The sequence below is a fragment of the Dendrobium catenatum genome, unplaced genomic scaffold, assembly GCF_001605985.2.
Source record: "Dendrobium catenatum unplaced genomic scaffold, ASM160598v2 fragScaff_scaffold_437, whole genome shotgun sequence".
Lineage (NCBI taxonomy): Eukaryota > Viridiplantae > Streptophyta > Magnoliopsida > Asparagales > Orchidaceae > Dendrobium > Dendrobium catenatum.
Window position 1 is genome coordinate 27,089 of NW_021318899.1, and position 20,617 is coordinate 47,705.

Below are 20,617 nucleotides of genomic sequence, written 5' to 3' on the forward strand. Positions count from 1 at the left end.
TTTCATTATTATAAATGAAATATGATAAGATTATAAACTATAATTAAATTTTACACAACACCAAAATAATTAAATTATTTCCATTTAAAATGTTATAAATTAATATATTTCTTATTGAAAAATAGAATATATACTAGAGAAATTAAAATTTTATTCAATAAAAAAAAATTACAAGTTTTTAAAGGGAAGGACTCTCCTTGGCCTATTGGTTTGAGAGCTTAGGCATCCAACTAAGAGGTCCAAGGTTCGAGTCTATGTATTTGCGTTGTGTGTGTGAATTTGCCTTAAAAGGCCTAAATGTCCCAAAAAAAAAAAACTCAAAGAGCTACAAATAGAAATAAAAAGAAATTTATAGGACCAGCTATCCCTATCAAAGTACAAAAGTGGAATAAAATAAAAGCTAAAGAAGGCTAGTAGCCAAAGCCTCAGCATCGGGGTTTGAAGCATTGCAGTGATCTACTCCTTGCCCCATCTCGACTCTTTGAGCTGTGGTGCTAACTCTAGAGTGTCCAGCCCTCCGCTCTATGTCTCCAAGCCAAGATTGCGGCACCGCTGTGCTACAACCTACGATGTTACATCACACGACAATACAACATTGTAGTGTTATAATATGTAGCGCAACGGTGCTATGCAATTGTACTTTTTTTAGGGCAAGAATCCTGACCTCCAAGCAAGGAGTGGCACCCTTGTAACCTCCCAACAAGCTCAACTAACAAAATTGATATCTCAATCAGCAATATAATCTGATTGATGAACACAATTAGATTCCATACAAAACTAACACAGAAAATGCACAACATAGAAACAGTATGACCAACACCCAGCAAAGCATGTAGAAATTTTATATAATTCCTACGTAATTTCAAACCATATTGTTGACCCTTATACCTCAATCCTAGTGGAAATGACCCAAACTGGTGAATAAAGCGATTCGCGCCTTCGCACCACATGTTACTTGAAGGGTAAAACGACCTCCGAATGCCAAACAGATAGCGACATTGTAATCAGAACATCGACTGCTGCTAGGCCGAGGCCCCTCGCAGTCGAATCGGATGGGATCGGTCAAAAGGATGACCAACACCCGAAATTAAAGCGTGAAGCTAATCAAATGGCGTCGGATTAACGAACAGACTCCGTCATTGCATCCGGAACATCTTCAACACTTGAAATATATGTCTTATTTAATTAATTGGGATCAGCCGAGGTGGTGGCATGAAGCTCGAGACAAAACACACATATCGAGGAAAGAAGCCTCGAGGTTGCCCAAATAAAGTCCGATAACGAAACGGACTTTGTCATTGCATTCAGAACATTGTAAATACTCAAAAATTATATTTTCTATGTTCAATTTGGGCTATCCAAATTGGTGACACGAATCTTGAGATAAAGTACACATATGGAGGAAAGAGTTATCGGCGCTGCCCAAATTAAGTCCGATCGTAAAACGAAGTGTGTCATTGCAATCAGAACATCCCAAGTGTCTTTTAATATTTAATGATGACATTCAATTTGATAAATTGAAGACATGCGAGGGATTCGATACGTATATCAAGGCAAAACATGCATTTCAAGGAAATCAGGCCTCAGACGATGTTCGATCGTGAAACGGACTGCGTCATTGCGTCCAAGACATCGAAAATACCCTAAATGCACTACAAATTCATCTAATTTCTATATTTGATTAAATCGACACGTTAAACGTGATAATTACACACATTTCAAGGCGAAATGCACATGAATCGAGGAATTATGCAACTTGAGGCGATTTTGGAATAATTAACCTGTTGTCATCGCTTCAGATTAATGGTAATATTATTTTTAATGAATTTTTATTAATATTACTTTAAATATAAAAAAAAAATCTAAGTCAAATGAAATGTTAAATCACATTAAGTGTGATTACCTCGTATACTCTGGATTAAATCTCTGCCAAATCCCGAATATCCAGTTGAGTGGAAACCTCAGGCAGACATTTCACCTCCCTTTAAACGAAGCCTTCGTCATTAAATAGAAATGAAACGAGCTCTTCGACCAGTACCCCAAATAGAGTTCCTGCTTATAGCTGTTCTCTTCAAGCTTCCCTCCTTCCACAATCTTCTGAACCCGTCTCCGAGCTCGATCTCCAGTCACGATCTTCTGATCTCCACGCCAAAACCTCTGTCCAACCAGTTTTCTTCAGCAAAATATCAACTCCTTGTAGCCTCTAATCCAACCTCTTATACACTTCCACTATATTTCCTCTCTAGCAATCCAGATTGTTCACGTTTTTCATACTGCTTTGTCTTTATTCCAATCCTCTTCACGTGACCTCATTCTCTTATTTCAAAGAAAAAAGTTGAGGAGTTGCAGTAAGATTTCTAAGCCTTTATTAAGCACTATAGTTATTGAAGTTAATATATATCTTTAACTATTAGTGCTGTAGTTTAGTTAAGTTAATATCTTTAATTATTTGTACTATAGTTACTTGAGTTAAATCTCTAATTGTTTGTGCTGAAGTTATCTAAGTTAATGTCTTTGGCCATTCAAGCTGTAGTTAATTAGGTTAATATTTTTAACCATTTGTGCCATAGTCAACTATGTGATGTAGATTGGATCGATGGAAGAAGAGGATGCTTGAAGGAAGATAATCTCAATCCAGGGAACAAGAGGAAAACAAGCTTCAAAGCTTCATAAAAGAGATAATATTCATCATCCTCTATTCCTCTTTTACAATCTCTATATAAAAAGCAAGTAGAAACCTAGATGATTCTAAAAAATATGCAACAACTTGTAACAAACTAAATTAGATAATTAAAGGAACATTTTAAACTAACATGCTCCACATCACTATGTTAATGATATGTTATTTGTGCTATCTTTGTTATTAAAGTCGAATGTATATATATATATATATATATATATATATATATATGTATACTTGCATATATACACTTATTTAAGTATATGTGCACATATTCTGTAAGAAAAAAAAGAGAGGCGGCTTGGAAGGGAAAAGAATAAAAAAAGAGAGAAAAGAGTTACAAAAAAAGAGAAGTTATAAGAAAGGGAGAAAAGTGCTTTTCAAAAAAAGAAAGAGAAAATGTGAGACAAAAAAAAGATGTTTCAAGAAGAAAAAAAAAGAGAGTTTATGAATTTTTGTAAAATCTTCCTCGCCGCCGGAATGTAAATGTATAACCCTTCGATCTCTAAAACTCCGAGAGCCCGTTTTTGACACATGCAACGCGACAAAATGATCACATATACTCGCTTTTCTTAGCGTGGAGGGAGGAAATGCATCGTGGTGCTTGCGACGAAGCGGGTAATCCCCTAAAATCCATTCCTCTGAGTTTGTGGCGCACCGGAAAACTGTCCGCACCGGAAAACTGTCTATACATGATTTTCTTAACGTGGTGAGATGGAAACCCGGTGCGACGCGTACAGTGAAGTGGAGATATATATAAGTACCCACTCGCGGGAAAATGACTATATTTTTCTAAGCAGGTACCCGTAGAAGACCCATACACTTTTTTTTTGCGTGGTGGGCGACGAATAAAATACTGCCGCGGTGTCCAAAAACACCTACCATACACGTTTTTCTTAGCGTGGTGGGAAGACCCAGTTTCTCGTAATTTCTCTTAAACGGGGGAGACACCGAGAGGCTATCAAAATTTTTGATGAACCGAGGACTTGGACAAAAATTTTGGAACTTAATTTAAACATAACTTAAACACAAAATAAAACTTAAATCAAACTTGATCAAGAAGAGCTTGAACTGAACGAGACTACTTGAATTTGGACTTGAATATGACATAGCAAACCATACTTTGACTTGATTTGAGTCAAACATAGTGGACATGAACTTGAACTTGAACAATGCAAAGGACTTGATTTGGACTCAAGTGCACTTGCAAAACTTGAACTTAAATGCAACAAAATTAGAATATTAACTCAAGCATGAATTGATCATAATGAATAATGACAAAATCAAGACCTAAATGAATTTGAGCTCAACTTTGAACAAGGGTCTACGAAGGAGGTCCAAGGACCTACAACAAACAAAGATTCTTAGAAAAGCATCTAAAAGAATATCTTATGAATCATATAAAAATGATGATGGTTAATTTGTATATCAATCATGTGAGCAAATATGATTGTCCTCCTGCAAATAAAAGAAGTTTATATATATAATTGTGGGTTCGCAAGCAAGCGTCAATATGGATATTCCCAAGTTCATCATACATAGTTGCAAGTATAATATGATCTTAACATAATCAATTCAACAGCATGGATTAAATGGAATATAAATAGGAAATCCAATTCAATGACAACTTGCTATATCTTAATTTCGAAGCAAACAACATAAATTAGATAACAAACCAACATTTCTCTTAGCAAAACATGCATACAATTTCACGCTTCGATTAAGCTCTTTATACGAAAGAAATAAGTAAATCAAGCAGTTCTTGTTGGATATGATGATCCATTATTATATAATCAGTCAGCCACTCTCCACTTATGGTTTGTCACCAGAGATTGCATGGGGAGCTCTATACGTGCCGGTGGACCACACAGCGTCGCCGTAAACCACCACATCGCCGTTTGGCTGAAGAACAAGAACGAAGTGTCCGAACTCCCCTCCTGCCTCGCTTCTCAACACGATGATTCCAGCCGCCGTGCTGATGAACAACTCGCCATTGTTTTGCAATACGAGGGAGCAGTTACTACCCTTGCCGTCAGTTTGCGACGATCGACCAGATGGCAACCTCGCTCTCGTACAAAACCAGATTAATTGCAATCGTATTGCATGGTGAAGTTGTACTTGCCTTGAACGAGCGAACATCCGGTGTTTAATGGGTAGCCAGAGCTCAACACATTGTTGAAGGACTCTGATGAGCAGCTCGCCGGAGCATTCAGGAGTAGCAGAAATGCCAAGGGCAGAAGGATTGATGATTTAGCTGTTGATGAGGGAGTATTTTTCATTGATGCCATGGTTGTGCTGTAATATGGAGTATTTTGAGCTCTAAGGTCGAGTAGTTTTTGCTCTTTTTATAGTGAAGAAGAAGAGCGCAGGCCAGTCTCAAAGCTAGTGGAGATCTATAGTTTATTTTAGAACAGATTTCGGCTTTGTAATGATTAACTGTATAAATTTGTCATAAATGCATGTTTGTTGCCAAATGTGCTGATTAAGCGAGCAGGCACTTATCCACAAAAGCAATTGGTCCGACGGCAAAGCCCATTTTTTATTGCAAACGCGATTTTGAAAATTATTAATACTAAAAATATGAATCTATGGAGGAGACTTTGGATAAATTTGGGATGGGCCGATGGCTATAATTTTTCAGAAATGTGATTATAAAGTTCTTATAGAGTATGTGATTTTTATAATGCTAATATAGAAAATAGCTTTCTGGTAAAAAAAAAATTCTAAAAGCAGCCAAAAAGTTGTGGCCAAATAAAAATTATAATTACAATCTAAAAAATAAAGTAGTAAGAAAGCTATCCCGAATGAAGCCTTATTCTTTACTGAAAGCTATCCCGAATGAAGCCTTATTCTTTACTAAAAAATTGTAAAATAAATTTTACAAATTTTTTTAAACCAAACTAAAAAGCATATCAAAAGCAAATGATACACCGCAAGACCACAATAGGGCCAAATCAATACAATTACAAACAATGACACATAAAAAGCAGCATATAAAGAAAAAACTGAGAGCTGGATTGCCAAAATCAGAAAATATCGGACTTAGACCGATACCTAGTTGTCAGGGAAGGGTCATCCATGGAGGACCAACAAAGCATCCAAACCGAGAAGTAGCCAAAAAACACCAAAACTAGCCACCAAGGTTGCCAACCGACCCTGGCCATCCAAGGCGCATACAACTTAACTGCTTCATCATCATCCATTCTGATTCCAACCCAACAACAAAACCAAGGCAACGAGATCGAGAATAAAATCAAACATCACATACAAGAAACTTCCAAAAGAAGAAAATCATTTCTTCTTGGATTTTCATTTATGATGCCCAACAAAATTATCGAGCGAGCCTGTTTCCAGGTTGCTTTCAAAAAAAATCCTCCCCACTAGCTACGTACATGTCATCATGTAATCAATCACATTGCCACCGAACAGATTCTCTAGCCATATGAAGGACCAAATTAGCATTAAAAATGACAGAAATAAGCACATCCACTAGAGGCACCACAATACCTGCCTCCCCATAAACACCCAAAGATTCTTCACCACTATCAGCTAAAGAGACAGAATTTTGAGCACCGTCAGTAGAAATAGGGCTATCTCTAAGTTAACACAACAATTAATATCAGTCACTGCCACAAGGGAAAGAGACACATTAGGAGAAACAGCACCATCCACTTCTCTTTAAACCATCAATTCCCCATTAACAACAGGAGAAACATTAGAAGCAACAGCAGGAACAAGGGCAGCAGGGGAGAGATCAGGGCAAGAATGAACCGACCCGACAATTATCACACCAACACTAATTATATTAACAGCTTAGTCAGGGGAATCAAACACAACAGTCGAAGCCACCAACTCAACATGAGACCCACCCATAGAAGGCAAGGGATCAAGAGAAACAGCAACATGAATAACATGTGAAATAGCAACATCAAACTGCACGGGCAGTCCAACAGGACCAGCACCCTCAAAACCATTGCCCGCCAAAGATAAAGCCTGACCCAAAGGATTAGGGGTAGCCAAACCAATATTAACATCACTAACAGCATTATCTGCATTAGCAGTTTCAATCCTAATAGGGATATTAAGCTTTGCAGATGAAACTTGAAGGAGGGCAGGGGGAAGAGAACGTCACTCACCCCTAACATGACCAATGGCTTTACACATATCACAAAAGAGAGGAAAAACCTCCATGTTTGAACGAAGAGTGATGTCGTTGAGCCTTACTCCAGGGCTCTTGAACATCTCTCATGCATCCTGACTCCAATCGACTCTAACTCAAACACGGCATGCCTTATGTCCACGCTCGTTGAACCTCGCTCCCTCTGTCTCGAGTTCTTTCTGCGATCGTCTATTGCTCAAACATAGGAAAATAACATCTATGTATGCAGGGGTGGATCAAGCTTTTTTTTTCAGGGTGAGTAAAATTTTAATTAATTAAACAACCAGAATAAAATAAAATAAAAAATAAAATAACAATAATAATAATAATAAAATAATAACATCAAATAGTAATAATAATAAAATAATTTTAAAAAAAAATTAACCAACATAATGTTATCATATTTATAATAGAAAATTTTGATCATTAATCTTTCAATTTAATGTTGATTTTAGTAATAATAAAATATATTATATATTTTATTCCAAATCACTTCTGGACTCTGATTTTGAAATTAAAACCATCGCATGAGGAAATTTTTTATACATCCAATCTAAAAATTTCTTGAATTTAGTATGCCAATAATTTAATGATATCAAAGAGAATGAGCGATAATATCTTCATTGTTTATTATTTTGTCCTTAAAATTACTATATGTACTTTCATTATTTTATTTAATCTCCTACAACATTTATGTCATGCTGATTACAAATAAATGTCTTATAACTTTTTTTGTTTTATCATATGAATTATTAGAGAGAAGTCCTCATTAGTTACTCATGTTTTCTGTTCTACAACGGTTCAAAATTTATATTATTTCATTGTTAGTCTAATTTCATTCTGATTTCATATAACATCTTCAAAATTTGTTGCTTTGTTACAATTTTTTTTTTAAAATGTCTTCACTGTTATCTTCTACACCTATAATGGCATGTTATTGTTGTTTTATTCAAATAATCTAAGTTTATCTAATTATGGTGTCCTGTTTTTTTTTTTTTTTCTTTAATTCTATCCTTCTTATTATGTGAGCTTTATGAAAATGCCTTAAGATATTCGTGTGAAGTTTTTCGAGATAGGAGTGAGCTTTATGAAAATGCCTTAAGATATTCGTGTGAAGTTTTTCGAGATAGGAGTTATATATATATATATATATATTTCATGGTATCATATATGGAGAACCTGTGGAAACGAGAGCTTATGAGTCATTTTGAAAAAATAAAAAGATCTAATGAGTCATTAAGCTAAAATGTTGCATTGCCTTACATTCTGCTGAGTTACAACTTATTAAAACAATTAGTTTTATGTGTGATTGTGATGAATACTTTGGTTGTTTTATAAAGAAGACTTTTCTCTCAAATTCGACATCCCTTCATATAAAAATAACATCATTTTAAAAGGAAATATCAACACAAATTTCTTTAAAATAGATAGTAATTGAGACCGGGAGTATTACGGGTTATCGTGAAACCATCCACCTTATGTTAATATATGTTGAAGCCCTCGCCTCCGCCAACCCACCAAACTCCCTGCATACGGTCCCAACATATCTGCTAAATCCTGAAGCCCTCACCTCCTTCCCTCTTCCTCCCATTCGACATCCAGAACTTGTGCAGGAACTAAGTCGCCATCCTCGCAGACTGCAATTTGGAGCCTTCGAAGAGCGCACCTGGCTGAATTGAAGGAAGTGGAGGAAAAGTGAGGGGCTAGGACAAATAAGCAGGGCATTATGGCAAAAAATAATTTTTTTTTTAGGGGGGTCAAAGTTTCAAATTTATCCTTTCTCTAGGCTTTTACTTTTAGGGTGAGCATTTGCCAACTCTAGGCTGACCTAGGATCACCCATGTATGTATGTTCTGATCTTGAGAAAATCATTAAGCTAGAAAATGAAGTTGAATTTCTTAAGGCTTTTTTTCTAGGCAGTTCGTATATTTCAACCAATAGCCCCTTCATTATTAGACAAAGTAACAAATATATTAGGGTTCTGTGAACTGAAGTGTTCTTCTATGAGGTTTTATTGCTCCCAACGTTAGTTTGGTTGAGTTGAAATTTGGTGCTTGTTTTATTTGATTGCTCCAAACTCGTTATTTATAAGATTTGTCATGTGTTGTTTGTGTTGGTTTTTTATGATTTTTTTTTATGATTTTTTTTTTTTCAAATTACTTACTATCATTTTCTTAAACATTTCATAATGTCTAACATTGATTTTGATTTATTAGGCATGAAGCTTCAACATACTTTGTGTAACAACCTCAAAATATGAAAAATATTTTAAAATAAAAATTTAAATTTATTTTTGAACTGTAGAGCTTTGGCATTATGCCACTAGGCTTGGGAGCACAGCGGCACCAAAAATCACTTCTGTGGCATTAGAGGCTCTATTATAGAATAATTTTGAATTCAACATGCAGCGCTGCGGCGCTGGATCAGATTGTTGCAGTAATGAGTCAGAACATTGTGATATTAGGCCAGTAAAAGTATTTGCTAAAACATTCAAAGATAAAAAAAGAGATTTGAAGTTGCATTTGTGATAATTATCATTATGATGGACAGTACTGTATTTGGCATATTATGTGGAGATAATATTGGATCGGACTGCTTAATTAATTCATGTAAATACATTAACAGATTATTCTTATTAAAAAAACTGGGTGTAACATGCATGGCCTGGCTAATAAACTCATTAATTGCTGCTACCTCTATTATTTACTACCTAAGAATTTTTACAAGGAAAACCCAAAGAGAGAAATCCCATGAGGCCTTGCCCAGAAGAAAATTCCAATATATTTGTATAAATTATAAAGATCGACCCACCCCGTAACTTGAAGATGATAAAATTATAACAGATTAAAGAATGGGCCACTTTTCACAAGGGTACTCAGGAATTTACAATGATAATGATCGAGCGATGAATATCAAAGTCTAGTGGTGACACCAAAGGGGAAGGTTCAGTAGAAGTATGATAATGGAGCATGCGCAACCTATTGGTCAAAAGGAGTTTTGATGACGATTAGCGGTAGGGAAGAGATCCAACAGCAACCTAATTCAGGAGGAGACCCAATGTTAATCAACGGGCAGGCGGAAGTTCGGCAATGGTTGTTGATCGAGAAGAGACCAGGAGGTGTTCAGCGGCCAAGCAAAAGTAGATCGATGGTTGTTGGTCAGGAATAGACCTAGTGGTGGCAGCCGTAAAGGAGATTCAGCAGCGACGGCGACAACTGGAAAATACAACATAGCTCTCTAATTTTCTCCTTTCATTCTTCTAGATCCTATTTATAAATTTTTGTGAGTGACAAGCTCAAAAAAAAATGAAGAGGATCTTGAGCTAATTCGGAGTGTTCCATCGGACTACCCATATTGATTCCCTTGATCATGGTGCATTCAACGAGTATTTAAGTGTCATAGCAATGTCATCATTGAGTGATCTTGGGCTCGTTAGATTTGTCTCGTCGAGCTGCTCGCTTCGATTGTAAGCACGTCATATTTGGATAGCATTTGATCATCAAATTACTACTTAAAAGCTTTCAAATGTGTTTTGGTCATTTGATTTGGGCAAATTTGGGCTTGGATTAGACCCAATTTGGTGTCATTCGGTTCTTCTCCTTGAAAGGATCAATTTGACTATAAGTTTGATGGAATTGGAGTTTGGATGGTACCGAATTTAACTTTGGATGCTTCTAATTCAAATTTGCATCAAGATTTGTACCCGATCAAGACAATTTTTTGCGACATATCAATAAGTAGATCATAAAAAAAAAATTAAATTTTGCACAACACCAAAGAATTTAAATTATTTTCATTTAAAATGTTATAAATAAATAGATTTCTCTAGCTAGAACCCCTTTTAGGTTTCTATTGAAAGCACCTTTAAAAATTTCTTAAAAGAAGAAAAAAAAAAATAGTGATCAAAAGCTAACCCAAGCAAACCCCTAATTAGGCGCCAATATACTCCATTCCTACGCATGATTCAAAATAAAATGACAATTATTGAATTTTTATTTACATTAAGAAACTCCATGACTTCCTTGCTATATCACGTAAATCAAAAGTGAGATAAAAATAAACAAAATAATAGTGTAAGTTAGTAAATATGATAATGAAATCAATAAAGATTATTAAGGAAATAAAGGAAAAATAATTCTTATAATTAAAAAATGATAATATTGGGTGTTGATTAGATCTAAAAGAAAGAAAGAAAATTTCATTAATGGGACGAACAATGCACAAGATAGAAACAATAAGACCAAAACTAAGCAAACCATGTAGAAAATTTTTGTGCTTGAAAATTGTTGTAGAAAGCAGTAAAAAAATTGTCTCAAACCTAATTATCTATTTGAGATAGCTGCATCATTTTATAAAGTTGATGGTGAAGTTGATGTGGAGAAAACAATTTCACTACTATGGTTACAAAAAGCTATTTTCCACCACAAAAATTTCTGAAAAGCTGTGAGAAATTAAATAGCAACAAAATAGTAGCCAAAGAAAATTTTAGTTGTTGTCCAAAAAAAGTAAAGTAGCTAGAAAGCTATCCAAAACACATTATCTCACTTCTCTTCTTTAAATTGTTCCATATTAGAACTAACAATGAGAATATATCTATAATATAAAGGAATGCAACCCTTCAAGTTAAACATGAAAAATGATGGGAATAAAACTGAGTGCCTAGCTTGACTCAAAACACCTTGGAGCTGGGGTTTGGAGGATCGCAGTGATCTACTCTTTGACCCTCCTGATTCACAGAGCCATTGTCTTAGCTATAAAGCATCACAACTAATTTGTCTACAGTCAAGATTGCAGCACCGTTGCACTACAACCTATGATATTGCATCACAAGAATATACAATACTACATTGCTATAATTTGTAGCGCCATGATGCTATATGGTTGTACAAAAAACATTAGGGCAAGGACCATGTACCCCAAGAAAGGGGAGGCACCCTTGAAACCTCCCAACGAACTTGACCAACAAAAGTGAGATCAAAATCAATAATATAACCCGATTGATTGACATAATTAGATTCCACTCAAAACTAACACAGAAAATGCTCAACATATACAATAGGCCAATACTCAGCAAAGCACGTAGAAATTTTACATTATTTTACACCATATGTTCATATTTCAATTAGCCAATAACGAGGATAGTAAGTGGCCTTACAACAACAACAACAACAACATCAACATCAAGCCTTTATCCCACTGTCATTATTGTTCGATAAGTTTTACACTGGCTGTCGACTACCTAACGCAACCCTCCACTTTTTTCATCCAGGACTTAGGACCTGGCAATGATAGTGTTAATTAATAAGTGGCCTTACACAAATTAAAAATTAAATTGCTTCAAGAACCTTTGCCTTAGAGTGTAACTCTTTATATAGTATATAAATAAGAGAATTTACAACCTCAAAAGATTGATCATACATAAGATCTTTATCATATGTATGATCATCCATAAATCAAAATGATACAAAAAAGAGCCAAAAAAGACACTTCAAAATTTTATTGAGTGGATTCTTCTTCATATCTGAGTTACAATCCCTAATGGATTCTTACACGCTTAATCCAATAATTTTAACTTTATGGTGTTCTTTTAAAGAATAGGGAGCAGATAAAGAAGAATAAAGAAGCATAAAAAATTTAGGATTTGTTTAGAATGGTTTTTTAACTGCTTCTTAAAAAAGTTTTTTAGAAAAAAAATTAATTTTTTACTAAAAAACCACTTTAAGAAGCAGCAAGAAAGTCGTCCCAAATGAAGCCTTATTTTCAATTCAGGTGGTATGTAATCTATGTGGCAATCCAAGTTGTGACCTTCTCTAGCGACTTGTAGAGTATACTATATATATTATGACACCATCATGCTATTAATTTGACTAAGGAGATCAAGAAATATGTCTCCCTCGATTTGAAGCTACAATTACAAAGATGAGAGTTGATAGTAAATTGGCAATCTCATTATCTTTCCTTGCATAAACAATTCAACACCATGCATTAAATGGAATATAAATAGGAAATCCAATTCAATGACAACTTGCTATATATATCTTAATTTCGAAGCAAACAACATAACATAGATAACAAACCAACATTTCTCTTAGCAAAACATGCATACAATTGCACGCTTCAATTAAGCTCTTTATACGAAAGAAATAAGTAAATCAAGCAGTTCTTGTTGGATATGATGATCCATTATTATATAATCAGTCAGCCACTCTTCTCCTATGGTTTGTCACCAGAGATTGCAATGGGAGCTCTATACGTGCCGGTGGACCACACAGCGTCGCCGTAAACCACCACATCGCCGTTTGGCTGAAGAACAAGAACGAAGTGTCCGTACTCCCCTCCTGTCTCGCTTCTCCACACGATGATGCCAGCCGCCGTGCTGATGAACAACTCGCCATAGTTTTGCAAAACGAGGGAGCAGTTACTGCCCTTGCCGTCGGTTTGCGACGACCAGATGGCAACCTCGCTCTCGTACAACACCAGATTGCAATCGTATTGCATGGTGAAGTTGTACTTGCCTTGAACGAGCGAACATCCGGCGTTTAATGGGTAGCCAGAGCTCAACACATTGTTGAAGGACTCTGATGAGCAGCTCGCCGGAGCATTGAGGAGTAGCAGAACTGCCAAGGACAGAAGGATTGATGATTTAGCAGCTGATGAGGGACTATTCTTCATTGATGTCATGGCTGTGCTGTAACTGTAATATATGGAGTATTTTGAGCTATACGATGGAGTAGTTTTTGCTCTTTTTATAGTAAATAAGAAGAGCACAGGCCAGCCTCAACAGATTTTAATTTTGTAATGATTTAACGGTATAAATTTGTCATAAATGCATGTTTGTTGCCAAATGTGCTGATTAAGCGAGCAGACGCTTATCCACAAAAGCAATTGGTCCGACGGCAAAGCCCTTTTTTTATTCCAAACGCGATTTTGAAAAGTATTAATACTAAAAATTTGAATCGATGGAGGAGACTTTGGATAAGTTTGGGACAGCTATAATTTTTCAGAAAAGTGATTATAAAATTGTTGTGTAGAAAGTGATTTTTTAATATTAATGTAGATAATAACTTTCTAGCAAAATTTTTTTTTAAAAACAGCCAAAAAACAGGGACCAAATAATTATCAAATTATGATTATAATCTGAAAAACAAAAGCAGAAAGAAAGCTATCCCAATTGAAGCCTTAGGCTTCGTTTGGGACTGCTCTTTTATTGCATTATAAAACGAAGTTTTAGTACAAAATTTTTTAATTTTGTACTAAAACTCCGTTTTAGAAAATAATAAAAAAGCCATCCCATACGAAGCCTTATTCTTCACTAAAAGTTTGTAAAATAAATTTTAAAATTTTTATTTATTAATATTTGATTGGAAATAAAGCAATTATAATTTTATATTAAGATGGAGATGAAGTTAGCTAGAATTCTGTTGACTTAAGCAAAACCCAAATTTATTTAAAAAAAAAATATGTTTGCGATATTTAAAACTCCAAAGAAAAACACATATAGGATTTACTTTCAATTAAATATAATATCGTATTGCAGGCATTCATATATAAATGTTTGGATTAATGTTGCTAAATGGGCTAATTACGTGATTAATTAATTAATTGCCGGCCTGCGTGCTCGGCCGGGAGCTCGCTAAAGCAGGTTAAATCCGCCAAGCCCATCTATTCTTTAGGAAAAAAAAAAAAAGTCTGTTGAAGTTTGCTGAAGATTTAGAAAGCATGTTATATATTTTCTTTTGGCATTTTCTTTTTTCTAGTTAGATTCGCATATTTCAAGCAATAGCTCTTTCATTATTAAATAAAATAACAAATATATTTGAGTTCTGTGAACTAAAGTGTTCTTCTATAAGGATTTATAAGGGCTCTCAATTTTGGCTTGATTGAGTTGAAATTTCGTGCTTGTTTTATTTACTGACTCTATTCTAGCTAGCTGCTAGCTTATTATGTGATTTTACATGTTTTCAAAAAAATGGTCAAGATTTTGTAGAGTTAGGACATATCAGAAATTCAGATTTTTTTCTGCATTTTCTCTTACTTTATTCTTTTGTAGTTGGAAAATTAGAAAGTTGAAATGAATAAAATGATTGATCTACAGCTTCTACCTAAATTTTATATTTTGATATATATGATTTTTAATTTCTTATGTTGTATTGATTTATATTGATGAATTCATAGAAGCTCTAGTTAATTAATAAATAGATTAACATGTGCAACTCTTCCAGGCTATTAAAACTTATGTCGTGGCGCCGCCAATTAAGCAAATTTCCTGATTCGTGAGCAGATTTTGGACATATGGTCAGGCAAAAGTAATCCGTAAGCAGAATTCTTGATCTGCTCAATTACTTCAAGTGGTCCAATATATCGCAGACTCAACTTATTAGCTTTTTCAAAGCTACTTACACCCTTCATTGGGATGATTTTCATATACACAATGTTACCCACTTGAAATTCTACAAACTTATGCTTATGATCAAAATATTTAGTATTTCTTTCCTAAGCTAATTCCAATCTTTTTCTAATCAGTATGATCTTCTCAATAGCACTATTTATCAGTTCAGATCCAAACAACCTTTTTCTCCAAGCTCAACCCAAGACAACGGTGTCTTGCACCTTCTTCTATATAGAGCGAGCTTCATAAGAGGTCATACCAACACTGGCCTAGAAGTTGTTATAATAGGGAAACTCAATCAAGGGTATGTGATCTTTTCAACTTCCACCAAAAATAAAAAATACAAAGTTTTAATAATAATCCAAAATCTAATAATAACTCTATTCATTTCAGGCTAAAAAGCTATATTGAAATATAATTGCATCTCCTGACCCAACCTGAATACCTCTCCACAACTTCGAGATAAACTTGTCATCTTGATCCTAAAAATAATCTTAGCAATTCCATGCAATTTAACAATTTCCTTCACATATAGCTGGGCCAACTTGTCAACATGCAGAATCAATATGCCTCATTGACAAAAATTGAGCAGACTTTATCAATCTATCTACAATCACCCATACTGCATCATGGCCTTGTCTAGACCTAAGAAAGCCCATCTATTGAATATAACTTACCATGTAATAAGTATATTTATTACAAGTCACATTTTATTGGATTAATGCATACTAATTTGCATATTATTTTCATATGACTATTGCGCACACATGCATGCACAATAACATAAGAAAACTTTCATCACTTACATATATTTGTATTGGTTTATATTGGCATGAGAGTTTGAAACATGCACCCTTTTGACCCTCTATATCATATTTGACTTCTTTGGTATGATTGACACATTTCCATATTGAAATTATAAGATAATATAGCAACCATATTTTTATATATTCTTAATGTAGAATTATAATACGGTCTCCTATTCTGGCACAATCATTCAATGAAAACGTTTTTAAAGTTAAGAATAAAAAATTAGGTTATAATGAAAATATTGAATAATTTGGTCTATCATATCGACTTGATGTAGTTTGATGCATTGTAATAGTCACATTATATTAGGTCATCACCATCTCACCCATACTGCATTATGGCCAAACAAAAATGAGTAGACTTTAAATTTCTTATTCTCTCTTAATAGCCTCAAATGGATTTCTCACACTCAATATCACACTATTTGAATATTCTCATTTTCATTTCTCTCTAACAGATCACGACTAAGATTTCACAACAATGTCTAATTGCCATTGCAACGTTAACATCCAAAGCAGTCACAACATCCATGTTTCAAAACTATCTCAAAATCAAAGTTTTATGCCACTAAGTTCTACACCTATATTCATGCTCTCCTGTTGTCTCAATATTTTATCTTTTTCCAACACCGTCTCAACATAGACACGCAACACAATCACGACATAAAAGTTTGATGCACATTGTACAATTTCAATGTTCGACTCTTTACAATGTTGTTATCTCCCCTCTCAATACGTGAAACACGATATCAATATCTAACTCTCGACATCCTAATATGAATCATTTTAAGCATTATTAATCCATGTCAAAAGAGTTATTATTTCTCAATTATTTTTAATATTCTACTTACTCAAATAAAAAATATAATTCAATGTACAACCCGTGTTTGTGTCCTATATTTTTAATAGTTGATGTATACCATGTCCATGTTATGTTGTATTCGTATCTGTGCATCAAATGATTTTGCTTGGAAATATAAACTACATTTGCTTGGAAAAAAGGACACACCAAATCCATTCTAAAACTTTGAATTTTGGCATCTTTCCAATTATTCTATGTTTTAAAATGTAAATTAGTATGTAGCAAAATATTTAGTCTTCATATTAAATGAAAAGTATTTGTCTTGAAATACTATTAGTAAATAAAATAAATAAGTATTATGAAGCAAGTTTAAAATGAATTTAGGATAAAATAAAATATATAAATTAATGACTTAAAATTTAATCAAACTATTAGATAAATGGTGTGGTTCACTTAAGTTAGATGAGACCAATAAGAAAATGTTATATCTTTGATACGTCCTCAAAAAATTATCTTTATTGGGCACGAATCTCGATGCAAAATCAAGTTAGAAACTTTCAAAATTAAAATTGGGGCCATCCAAACTCCAATTTCAGTAAACTTACAGTCGAACTGAACATCTTGGAAATACGAACCCAACGACACCAAATTCGACTGAATCTGAGCCTAAATGAGTCCAAATCAAGGACCTGAAGCGATGTTAGAAGGTTCAAACCACAATTTGGGTTACTAAATGGTTTTCAAACATGACGTGCTTATAATCAAATTGAGCGGCTCGACGAGACGAATCCAACGATCCCAAGATCAATGAATTCTGACATCATTATGGCCTTCAAATATCTGACAAACGGTGCATGATCAAGGGATTCAATATTGGTCGTCCATCCAACCACTCCCCATTTACCCTTGATCTCTCATCTATTTACGGGTCATGCCACTCCAAAAATCTATAAATAGACCCCTCTTTTCTCTTGAAAGGAGATCCAAGAAAAAATATAAGAAGGAAGAAGAGAAGGAAGAGAAGGAAGAAGCTCCTCCTCGACCACCGCCAGACTTCAACCGGACCACCACTTGAGGCCCTCGCCTCCTCTGAACTAGGGGTGTCAATTTTTGACACGACACGAAAACCCGACCCGGACCCGACCCAGACCCGACCCGGACCCGCCCGTTTTCCACCCGGGTCAGTTCGGGTTCGACCCGAACCCGACCCGTGACCCGAAATTGACACCCCTACTCCGAACCACCACCTGACACCGTTGCTCCACCGGACCGCCACTTGAGGCCCTCACCTCTACCGAACCACCACTTAAGGCTCTCACCTCCGCCGAACCACCACCTGACGTCGTTGCTTCGCCGAACCACCACTTGAGGCAGTCACCTCTGCCGAACCGCCACTTGAGGCCCTGTGCTCCACCAAGATACCACCTGAGGCCCAGACTTCTGCTGGGCCACCACCTAACGTCAAAAGTTCTACCATAGTGCCGCCCTACTACAACGGTCTTTCTGACCCCGGTCTCCTGCCGAATACGGCCCTTCTGACCTCTATAGCCTACTATGGTCCTTCCGACCTCCATCAATAAACAACGGTCTTTCTGACCTCGGTCTCCTGCCGACTACAATCCTTCTGACCTCCGTCACCTACTATGGTCCTTCCGACCTCTATCAACAGACAACGGTATTTCTGATCCCGATCTCCTGCCGATTACGGTCCTTCTGACCTCCGTCGCCTACTATGATCCTTCCGACCTCCATCAACATACAAAGGTCTTTCTGACCCCGATCTCCTACCGATTACTGTCCTTCTAACCTCCGTCTCCTACTATGGTCCTTCCAACCTCCATCAACAGACATCAATCTTTCTGACCCCGGTCTCTTGCAGACTACGATCTTTCCGACCTCCGTCGCCTACTATGGCCCTTCCGACCTCCATCCTATCGAATAAGGTCAAGCCAACAAAACAAACACATCTATTGTAACTCCCACCATGTAATACACTCTATATGATGTACATTTGTGACATCAAGCCAAGGCCTTCTCCCAATGAAGGGCCTCATTTATAATCAACTACAAATATTAGTAGATTTATTCAAACTGGGCTAGGCCCCGTGGTTTTTTCCCCCTTTTCAGGGGTTTCCACATAAAAACTCTGATTTCTCTTATGAACTCTACACCCTCTTACTTATCTGATTAAGTGATGGATCTTCGTACAATGCTAAGACGTTAAACTATATATTTCTCTACCGCCGCGAATACTTCAGGACACAACAATATTAATTAATGAAAAAAAAACTTTGAATTAGCCAATAACGACGAAGCTAGTAAATGGCCTTACACAAAAAATTAAATTGCTTGAAGAACCTTTGCCTTAGATTTTAACTCTTTATATAGTATATAAATAAGAGAATTTACAACCTCAAAAGATTGATCATACATAAGATCTTTATCATATATATGGTCATCCATAAACCAAAATGATACAAAAAAGAGCCAAAGAAGACACTTTAAGTGGATCCTTCTTCATATCTAGTTACAATCCCTAATGGGTTCTTACACGCTTCTTCCAATAATTTTTAACTTTATGGTTCTTATAAATTAAAGAATAGGGAGCAGATATAGAAGAACAAAGAAGCATAAAAAGATTTAGGGTTCGTTTGGGGCAGCTTTTTAAAAAAAAATAATTGTTGCACTATAAAGCTGCTTTAAGAAGCAGTAAGAAAGTTGTCCCAAAGAAAGCCTTATTTTCAATTTGGGTGATATAGAATTTATGTGGCAATCCAAGTTGTGAATTTCTCTAGCTACTTCTAGAGCATACTATATTATGACACCACCAAGCAATTAATTTGATTAAAGAGATCAAGAGATAGTCTCCCTCGATTTCTCTTGTTATATCTTAATTTCGAAGCAAATAACATAACATTTCTCTTAGCAAAACATGCATACAATTGCACGCTTCGATTAAGCTCTTTATAAGAAAGAAATAAGTACTAAATCAAGCAGTTCTTGTTGGATATGATGATCCATTATTATATAATCAGCGACTCTCCCCCTATGGTTTGTCACGAGAGATTGCATTGGGAGCTCTATAGGTGCCGGTGGACCACAGAGTGCCGTACGTAAACCACCACATCGCCGTTTGACTGAATAACAAGAACGAAGTGTCCAAACTCCCCTCCTGTCCCGCTTCTCCACACGATGATGCCAGCCGCCGTGCTGATGAACAACTCGCCATTGTTTTGCAATACGAGGGAGCAGTTACTGCCCTTGCCGCCGGTTTGCGACGACCAGATAACAACCTCGCTCTCGTACATCACCAGATTGCAATCGTGTTGCATGGTGAAGTTGTACTTTCCTTGAACGAGCGAACCTCCGGCGTTTAATGGGTAGCCAGAGATCAACACATTGTTGAATGAGTCTGATGAGCAGCTCGCCGGAGCATTCAGGACTAGCAGAACTGCCAAGGACAGAAGGATTGATGATTTAGCTGTTGATGAGGGAGTATTTTTCATTGATGCCATGGTTGTGCTGTAACTGTAATATATGGAGTATTTTGAGCTATACGATGGAGTAGTTTTGGCTCTTTTTATAGTGAAGAAGAAGAGCGCAGGCCAGTCTCAAATTAAACCTAGTGGAGATCTATAGTTTATTTTAGAACAGATTTCAGCTTTGTAATGATTAACTGTATAAATTTGTCATAAATGCATGTTTGTTGCCAAATGTGCTGATTAAGCGAGCAGGCACCTTATCCACAAAAGCAACTGCTCCGACGGCAAAGCCCTTT

At 35.8% G+C, this 20,617-nt stretch overlaps 2 protein-coding genes across 2 annotated transcripts; both read right to left on the reverse strand.

Moving 5' to 3' along the window:
- Positions 1-13,052: 13,052 nt before the first annotated feature.
- Positions 13,053-13,520, reverse strand: LOC110099852 (mannose-specific lectin-like). Its single transcript, XM_020827143.1, has one exon. The coding sequence runs from the start codon at positions 13,518-13,520 to the stop codon at positions 13,053-13,055; it is 468 nt and encodes a 155-aa protein (XP_020682802.1).
- Positions 13,521-19,919: 6,399 nt separating this feature from the next.
- LOC110099853 (mannose-specific lectin-like) lies at positions 19,920-20,354 on the reverse strand. The gene has a single exon (XM_020827145.1). The coding sequence runs from the start codon at positions 20,352-20,354 to the stop codon at positions 19,920-19,922; it is 435 nt and encodes a 144-aa protein (XP_020682804.1).
- Positions 20,355-20,617: the final 263 nt, after the last annotated feature.